The sequence below is a fragment of the Amaranthus tricolor genome, chromosome 4 (genome assembly GCF_026212465.1).
Source record: "Amaranthus tricolor cultivar Red isolate AtriRed21 chromosome 4, ASM2621246v1, whole genome shotgun sequence".
Classification (NCBI taxonomy): Eukaryota; Viridiplantae; Streptophyta; class Magnoliopsida; order Caryophyllales; family Amaranthaceae; genus Amaranthus; species Amaranthus tricolor.
Window position 1 is genome coordinate 7,845,624 of NC_080050.1, and position 10,000 is coordinate 7,855,623.

A 10,000-nucleotide genomic window follows, 5' to 3' on the forward strand; every position below is an offset into this window, starting at 1 on the left:
CAATCAGCACGGAGCAAAATACCTTGCCCCGGGGAACCTTTTAAATATTGCACCACACGAAGCGCAGCCTCCCAATGGTCACGATGTGGGGAATGCATAAACTGAGCCAAGAGATGAACAGCATAAGCAAAATCTGGCTGAGTGAAGGACAAATATATTAAACGAACTATAAGACGACGATAAGACTCGGCATCATCAAGTAAAGCACTGGTAGACAAAGCAAGACGATGATTCTGCTCAACAGGAAAGGTGGCAGGTTTAGAACCTAATAAACCCGTTTCACCAATGATATCAAGAGTATATTTGCGCTGACACAAGTAAATGCTTTCAGTACTTCGAGCGACTTCAACCCCAAGGAAATATTGGAGGGGCTCTAAATCCTTCATTTGAAAATAAGCACCCAAATAATTCTTAAATGAAACAATAGCAGAAGAATCGTTACTAGACACAATGAGGTCATCCACATACACAAGAACATTGAGTTAAATATTGTCGCGAGTAAAAATGAACAATGAATAATCAACATATGATTGAAGAAAACCATACGAATTTAAAGAACTAGCCAAGTTTGCGAACCAGCAGCGAGGAGCCTGTTTTCAACCATACAATGACTTCTTTAGGCGACACACCATACCTGGAGTGGGGACTGTAAAATCTAGTGAGAACTTCATATAAACATCCTCATTGAGAACACCATGAAGGAATGCATTGTGAATGTCCATCTGGTGTAATTCCTAGTTTTTAGCAGCCGCATTAGCCAAGAAAGCATGAACAGTGACCATTTTAGCAACGGGTGAAACGTCTCATTATAATCGATTCCCTCTACTTGATGATTACCAAGAATAACCAAACGAGCCTTGAACCGTTCAACACTCCCATTTGCGAGATATTTTATTTTATAAATCCATTTACACACTAGAGCATTTGTACCCGAGGGAAGAGGTGCCAGTGCCCAAGTGTCATTGGATTCAAAGGCATGAAGTTCATGTTGCATAGCATCGCGCCATCGGGCATCCTTAACAGCCTCATGAAAAGAACGAGGTTCATGACCAGCTGTAAGAGCTGCGAGGAATGCCCTATGGCGAATGGAAAAATTAGTACAATAATGAGCAATGGGATACGAAGTACCTGAGGAAGCTGAAGGGAGCAGTGAACTAGGCGAAGAACTCGGAGTGGAGACAGTGTGTGCCACATAGTCTTTGAGCCAAAAAGAAGGGACCTTATTGCGGAAGCCACGACCCGATGGTGCATCATTAGGTCCAGAATTAGAAACGACCGGAACAGAGAAATCTGTAATTAGAGGTTGGATGGTAAACGCTTGAGGCACAATATCATGGGTTCCAATAAAGTAGTGACAGTGGAGGACTATTGGGCAGTCACGGGTGGGGATGGTGAGGTAGGCATAGTGGGCTCAGGAGAAGGAGAAGTAGCATCTGCAATTTGTTGTGGTGTAATGGAAGGAAGTTCAGTAAAGTCTTCCAAAGAAGGATTAAGATCCGGAGAAGAAGGAAAGGAAGCCAAATCATCAACAACATGTTCACTCGTGAGGTCAGCAAAAGAAAACTCGTTCTCATGAAATTTAACATCGTGAGAGACAAAATATTCACCCGTATCCAAGTCATACAACTTCCAACCTTTTTTATTATTAGGATAACCAATAAACACACATCTACTACTCCGAGATGCAAACTTATCCCCCTTCGAACGCTGGTGATGGGCAAAATACAAACAACCAAATACGATTGATTAAGTAAACAGCCCCCAGAATGCATTCTCCCCAAAAAGAGACAGGAAGATGCCCTTGAAATAACAAAGCACGTTCAACATTCAAAACATGTTGACGTTTGCGTTCGACTCAACCATTTTGTTGCGGAGTACCCAAACACGAAGTTTGAAATATAATACCAGTTTCAGCAAAGTAATAAGGGAGCATGCATTTAAATTCAGTGTCGTTATCACTACGCACAACATTAACAGAAGATTTAAATTAACGATCAAGCATAGCAAAAAAATGACGAAAACTTTTATAAACTAGTATAGCAGGAGCGGCACTCTCTATACATAATTAACATTAATAATTATACTTAAGATAAATAATGCGGAAGTGTAAAACGCCGAACTGCTAAAAACCATTTAAACTAAAACCGTTTAAAACATAAGTTAAAAATCTTACAGCTGAGAAAATATAACATAAGGTTTGCTTAAATGCGATAAAAAAAAACATAAGTACAATATAGTCATCAAAGTCATCAAGTAAAATCAATGCAACTAAGTCCTCGATAGAATAATTAAAGTTGCGACCTGGATCGAAACATGAGCTAAATTTTCTTGCAAAATACTATCATTTATAATATGAATGACAACTGATTGAATCGGCTATCGATAAAGCCAAGTACAATTTCCTAACCAAGCTTATGATGCGATAGTTAAATCATGCTTACAAAATAATCATCAAACACAACATAGAAGGTTATTACTCATTATTGACCTTTATTAAGCCATTAAGTTACATTCTCAATACTTGCAGAAGTTCATTACTGCTACTAAATACTTGGCAACCTTAATGCTTATTCAATCAAGTTCGATTAAACCTCATAACTTTACCATCATAGTCCTAAACAGTTGTATTATTTGGACAGCAGCTATTATGCTCTAAACTCTTGGTTCCTAATTCGATCCATCAATGTGTGCCCACACATCCACCTCAGCATACGCATTTCTATAACTTCTATTTTATGTTCAAAAATCTTCTTTACAAGCCAACATTCGGTCCCATATAGTAGAGCAGTTTAGAGTACCGCCCTGTAGAATTTTCCTTTTAACTTGCTTTGGAATTTCCTATCACATAGCACCGCGGTGGCTGCTCACCACTTGAGCCAACCCGTTTGTATACGATGATTTACATCTTTGTCGATCTCCCCATCCCTTTGAATGATCGATCCCAAACACTTGTATTTGGTCATACTTTTAACAACTGCTTCATCAATGGACACCTCTGGTTCACCTACCGGTGTTGTCCCATTAAAGTCACAGTGCAAATACTCGGTTTTCGTACAACTAATGAGCAACAAAACCAATTAAAGACACTCGACAACAAAACCCTTAACGAATACTTTCACCATTTTTCATCCCTTTACCCTCATTATTTTCCATCTGGTTGACCATCCGTTACGTTGCTGCTGCCATTGCTGCTACCCTAACTGCTGAGATAGGTTATCCCACATCGACAAATTAAAAATGGTGTGCACGCTTTATAAGCTATTTGAGAGATTCTTCTTATTGCCATATGGTTTTAGATGGTATATACTCCTTGGCTTGTGAAGTGTGCACCTTGTGTTTTCCCCAATAATTGCTGGCATTCACAATAAGTTCAGCCTAATTTAGCGCTTAACCATTCATTTTTCAATTCAATTCAATCTCTTATCTTCCATTGATTTCACTTCTTCTTTAAACATTAATGATATGTGTTTTGAACATTCTTCTTAATTTATAAATAATTCATTACTTATTTATCGTTTTATTCTTTATTTGTATATGACTATTTTGAATATTTATACTTTTCATTGAATTAAACTGAAAATTGTGATATGATGGTTAAATATGTTTATCTTAAATCTTGAAAGCTCAACTAGGTTCATGTTGTTTGATAAATTTTTGACTTTCTTCATATGGTTTGTTTACTTAATTAATTCATGATGAAAAAGATTTAGTCTTTTCTAGAATAAAAATTATAGGTGATTAGAAGACAAAAAAAATTGGTATATTAGTTAATAAACTAAAGTTAGTATTATTCTCGAAAAATACCTGACTAAATTGATATTATTCATGGTTAATCAATAGTTAATAAATTTAATTTCATTTTCATATAGCAATGTAAGCCAGGCTAATTAATCGTTCTGATCATGATCATGAGTTAATCCTATGAGTTGTTTCTTAAAGGTATGCACGTATCATTCTTCATTCATTCTCAAAACATTAATCATCAACTCCAATTCATTTACATATTATTTTATTACATATGCTAATCGTACGTGCTCAACACTTATGTTTCATTTTTCTAATAATAATAATAATAATAATAATAATAAAATAATAAAAAACTTCAAAATAAGCTGGACCTTATACTATAAAAGCCATAAAGGAAGCAACTTATTTCTTCACTTCTTAATTATTCTTAAAACATCCTAAATACAACAAAATGGCTATTAATCGTGCTTCTTTCATATTCTTCATTCTCTTCTCATTGGTGCCTCTTTCATTTGCTCAATATAATAATAATAATAATAATTATTATTATAATAATAACTATAATGATCCCACATCCTATACACCATCTTCGGAATATAAGCCGGTATATTTTTATTACCTATATCTCAAACATATGTTTCATCTTTTTATATTTTAGGTGAATTAATATATTAATTTTATTACTATATAAGTATTTCTTAATGTATTATTAGTTTGAACATTAAATGGCATTAAAATAAAGATATAAATCTATATTTAATGTCCAAGCGTATCTAAACCCGATAAGATTTCATTCTAATTAAACCAATTGATATTAGAGAAGTAGTAGTTGTCCATCAAATTTATATATATTATTCACCCTCTCTTAAATTTTTAGATGTGAATCACATGTGACTACTATAAAAAAACATTTGGTATGTAGAACTTTTAATTCTTTTATTTTATTAATATTAATATTAATGTATTATTATAGGTTGTCAAAGAGATGAAGAAATATGGACCTTATGGTTCAATATTACCACAAAATTATGAATTTCAACTTAATGAGGGTGAAATTTTCGGTGAAATCCATGTACGTCATGATCATATGGTGGACTCAGTTGGGTTCCTGGTTAGTAAGCCAGATAAGAGTACTTACCGTGTCCAATTTGGTGGCGACGGTGGAGAACTAACTAGGGTAATTTTTTATTATTATTATTTTTTTTAATATGTACATCTATTCAGAACTAAAAAATGTAAATGCAGCACATGTCGAGGGGTGGTTGAGATTCAAACACATAACCTCTTGTAACGTTGGCTTTTTATATCATGTTAAGGAACCAATTCAACCAATAACTTAAGTTGATGGTTGAGTGCTAGAGTATACAACATATATCTTAGGGTCTCAACCATCAGTATATTGAACTTTTGGTTGCGTTGATCCCTTAACATAGTATTAGATCTCGTGTGACAAGAGGTCGATCATGAGTTTGAATCTCAATCACCCCTCATTTAAAGTGGAATTTTAGCGTTACGAATGAGGATAGTCTGTGTTGCATTCATAATTCTAACATAAAGGGCTATCGTGTGAGAAGACATGTAAGAATATGTAACATATATTGAGGCTCAACCATCTGCCTAAGATTTTAATTACGACCCAATATACGTTATGTACTCCAAAATTAAGGCCTTAGAATATATATTATATACTCAAACAATATCAAATTATTAATTACACTAAATTATTTTCTTTCAATTTATTTGACATATTCATTTTTGTTATTGTTACACAGATTGTATTGGAAGATGGCGAATATCTAACAAGGATTAGTGGAAAGTATGGATACGACACAGGCCGAAATTATGTAGCAATTGGGACATTGACCATACATACCAATTTACATCCCGAAGGATATGGGCCATTTGGACTCGCACGAGATAATGCTGGTAACCTTTTTGAGTTTCAATCACCAGAAAATGTTGGTGGCCCTATTGTCGGATTTTTCGGAAGGAGTAACGTCTTACTCGAATCTATTGGAATCATCGTTCGTAAGGTTTGATCATTTTTCATTTTTTCATTTTCCATTCTCCTTTCTTGGGAAAATTATCTCGTGATGAGACCAAACACATACAAGCTTTTGATTTGTGATTTTTTAGTTGTTTTCTATAAGTTGTGGATCGATTGTAATTAATTTTGACCCAAAAGAGATTAATGTTGATCTTTAAATAATAAATTTCAACTTAAAGTATATAACCTTAAATGGATCAATTATGACATTTTAAAGTAATTAATTTTAATTTTAAAGTAATCAATTCTGACCAATCAATTTCAATTTAAATTATATAATTGATCAATTATTACATTTTTTAAAGGGATCAATATAAACTTTAACATGATTAATTTTAACTTTAAAGTGATTAGTTAAAATAATTAATTATAGTCTTAAAATGATCAATTAAAACTTATAGTGCTAAATCATAAGTCATCACATGTATATTGATCAATTATAACTTTAATCTCAAAGAGGTCTATTATAACCTTAAAGGGGTTAATTATAATCTTAATGTGGTCAATTCTAAGCTTTAAATAAAAATTATAAATGATCTCTTATAACCTTTTAAAAGCATCAATTTTGGCCAATTATAACCTTAAATTAATCAATTTAGTGATTGTAATTTTGATCAACTATAACCTAAATTATTGATCAATTCAATAATCGTAAATTGTATCAAATTAAAATTTGGACTCTAGTATGAGTAGTCTCACCTTAAGGCCATAGACTTGTTATGAAAAAGCTATTAAAAACAATATTTTGATTTTGACTTAAAAATTACTCTATCTTTTTAGTTTTTTAATGACTTAAAATTCCTTTATCAAATATTTTTTTAGCAATTTAGCGAATTTATAAAGTCAATCCAAATATCAATACCAAACACATCTTTTATATTATGTAGATGTCGTATTACTTTTTAATCATTGAATAATAATTGGTTAAAAATAATAATTTTATTGTTATGTGAAATTCAGGAATCCTATTAATTATTATGCGGTTGACGAAGCTTACAGAAAAAGTGCAATGGTGTGATCCGTCATCCATCTGATATATCTGAATTAATGGATTAATTTTAATATTATTATTATTATTATTATATTATTGTTGTTATGTTTTTAGGGCAATTGTTGTGTACTACATATGTCATTACAAATTTGATTTGTTTTTCCACAAAACTTGAGCTGAGTAATATTTTAATGTTTTGTTTTTGTGTTACTTAAATATATTGTTTTTTCCGCTAAATACTTGGTAATTATGATTAATCAATAAGGTAAAAGTCAAAAGTCATCTTGTTTAGAATTTTATGTATGTCGCAAGTGCACAATGAAATTGAGTACTCATGACAAGCACCAATCGAATTCCATATGGAGTAAGGTGTAATTGAGAATGCGTCTTACATACTAGTGTTCTCTCGAGCAAGAACAGCTTCCTAAAATATGTTCAAGTAACTATTCGCATGGAGGTAAACACAATTTAAGACATGGATCACACATTATCAATTCCAACCACAACACTTAGTTAATGATCTCATGGAAAGGAACTGAATTTTATAAAGCTCCAATGCACACCAAAATATTTGATAATATTCTTCAATAATTGATTGATTCAATACTAAAAAAATAATTAGCAAATATCTCTAAATCATTAAATCACAGATAAATCACAATAAGAAATGTTCTTGATTGAAATTCACCAAAAGATCGAAGCACAAAATGAAAATACTAAAATGACTTAATAAAGGGAAATTTAAAATAGGAACTAACAAAAGAAAACTTCAAATAACTTAAATGACATAAAACTTTTTGATGTAAATATAATTTTGATGCAAAAGTTTTGATGAAAATAACTTAAATGACATAAATTATGGAAGTTTAAAGTCGGCCGAAGGAGAGGGTGAAGGGGTTGGGTGGATCACGGTGGGGTGATGGTTGTCATAGGGTAGGACTGGGTTTCTTCAATTTTATTTAAATTTTACTTCTTTATTTCTCCAAATAACTTGCGTAATAGGTTATAGGTAGTTTGAGAGACTAGAGGAAAAACACTCTCTGTAGTCAAAATTATTCATGATTATTAGAAAGTTATATTTATTGTAAATAAATAAGTAAAAGGGTGAATCAAATACTTTAGAAAAACCATGTGTGTTAAATTCAGGCGTATGAGCCCATACATAAAAATTAATATATAAGAACAAAAATTTGTCAACATGAGATGATGGGTAAACATGAATGTTTATGACTTTTGACAAATACATATGTTTCACATTCTAGAAACATTGTAGTGGTTTCAATGGGACGGAAAAAATATTTTAGAGATCCTAAGGAAGAATGTCCTAAATGTCAGTGTCAGATTCATAGTTATTAGTTAGATCCATGAGAAAACATTGTTTGACCTTTCTGAGTTACCTCATCAATATAGTTAATAATCATTTTCAATACCACATCTATTAGTCTCTTTCGTATGAGCATCCTACACAATAAACTCACTAGACAATTAAACTAATGAATACAAGTTTATGACAAGCTAGGACTTACATAAATTCTTGTATTAGACGACATCACCGTGAGACATGGCTCAAAATCATCCATAATGCCTACTTATTCATTAATGCCTACTTACAATATTGTTAATGCCCACCGAGTAAGCGTGTATTATTTACAATATCTTAAATATCTACTTACAATATTCTTAATATCCACCGATTAACTTACATTATATCGTCCTTTATGGACCGTCTCAATTAGAGATGTTCTCTCAAAGAGGCCGTTTCTCATGAGAATTTGTGATTTTTAAATAAACTTTTGATATCACTTCATAGTATCGGTTATCCCAACAACAACATTGCTCATCTTGTATGAGACCGTCTCACGACGAGACGATTTCAAAACAACAAGCCCATAAGCTAAAATTTCTATTATTGGGCTATTTTACCCAAGTACGAGGCATGTGTCACTGCGAAACTGTCTCATACAAGAATTTGTACAACAAAAATCCACCAGCGAGTCTCTTGAGAGATCGTCTCTTTAAGAGACCTTTCTTTGAGAAACGTATCTAAAGCCCAGCCCATTAAAGATTAATGCCTACCCAACGTATTTTTAATGCCTATTAACATTATCCTTAATTCTTATTTACCGTATCCTTAATGACTTACATCATTCTTAATGCTTACTTATAATATTTTAAAAAATACATGATGGGCCAGCCCAATTAGAGCTCACAAGAATTTGTGAAAATCCACTGCTTGGAGTTAGTCGCACACGCAAAGCCGTGTTTGATTGGTTCTCGGGCTACTGTTATAGGTTGGGCTCAAAACGGTGGAACCGTGGGGCATTACTTCTTGAGCTGGTCTGAAATATAGTGAGTAAGAGGGGCCATTGTTAACATTGTGGGTTGTCAGTAATAGGAGGGGAGTAGGGAATTGAATTTTTTTTTTCTAAAGAAACTTTGAAAATGTGAGTGGGAAATTTTCCTAGAATAAATGTTTTTCGCTTTAAGTTTGTGGTATGGTAATATTTGTTGTTATTAAATATTAACAACGGACAATTACTAAAGTTGAGTCAAACAGTCAACCTATTAATTGTCCGTTGCTAGTAATAGTGAATAATACCATACTTTAGGCTTGAACTAGAAAACGCTTTTTTTGAAAAATAAAATTTTATAAACACATTTTCAATTTAATTTTTTTACATAAGAAGCTTATTTTGTTCAAATTTTTGCAGAAAGTGGGTTTTATGATTGTTTATCCCTTCCCTTTGGTAAGGTTTTTAATTAAATAAATTAGTCTAAATCGACTCTAAATAATCTTCGTTCATAAATAATTAGTTTATTTTATTTAATTAAATTTTATAAGACTATCAAAATATATTTTAGTATAATTTTGTGGCTAAATTAGATTAAAAGTTTTAGTAAGTAGTATTGTTATTCAAAGTAATTATTTCATTAAAATATATAATATTTATATAATTTTCTTAAATAATCTTCCTGTCTCTTTTTTGGGAGAATGCATTATAGGGGCTGTTTACTTAATCAATCGTATTTGGTTGTTTGTGTTTTGCCCACAACTAGCGTTCCAAGGGGATAAGTTTGCATCTCGGATTCGTTGATGTGTTTTTATTGGTTATCCCAATAATAAAAAAGGTTGGAAGTTGTATGGCTTGGATACGAGTGAATATTTTGTCTCTCGCAATGTTAAATTTCATGAGAACAAGTTTCCTTTTGTTGAC

General features: G+C 32.2%; 1 protein-coding gene across 1 annotated transcript; it reads left to right on the plus strand.

The window, feature by feature from the left end:
* Window positions 1-4,182: 4,182 nt before the first annotated feature.
* Window positions 4,183-6,960, plus strand: LOC130810977 (mannose/glucose-specific lectin-like). The gene is made up of 4 exons (XM_057677096.1): window positions 4,183-4,351; window positions 4,721-4,924; window positions 5,520-5,780; window positions 6,755-6,960. The coding sequence occupies exons 1-4, from the start codon at window positions 4,199-4,201 to the stop codon at window positions 6,764-6,766; spliced, it is 630 nt and encodes a 209-aa protein (XP_057533079.1). The 5' UTR covers window positions 4,183-4,198; the 3' UTR covers window positions 6,767-6,960.
* Window positions 6,961-10,000: the final 3,040 nt, after the last annotated feature.

Excerpts from the sequence above, each read along its gene's own strand:
- LOC130810977 (XM_057677096.1), top strand. The coding sequence starts at position 4,199 with ATGGCTATTAATCGTGCTTCTTTCATATTCTTCATTCTCTTCTCATTG. Across the intron at positions 4,352-4,720 it reads CATCTTCGGAATATAAGCCG|GTTGTCAAAGAGATGAAGAA; the intron begins GTATATTTTTAT and ends GTATTATTATAG. Across the intron at positions 4,925-5,519 it reads ACGGTGGAGAACTAACTAGG|ATTGTATTGGAAGATGGCGA; the intron begins GTAATTTTTTAT and ends ATTGTTACACAG.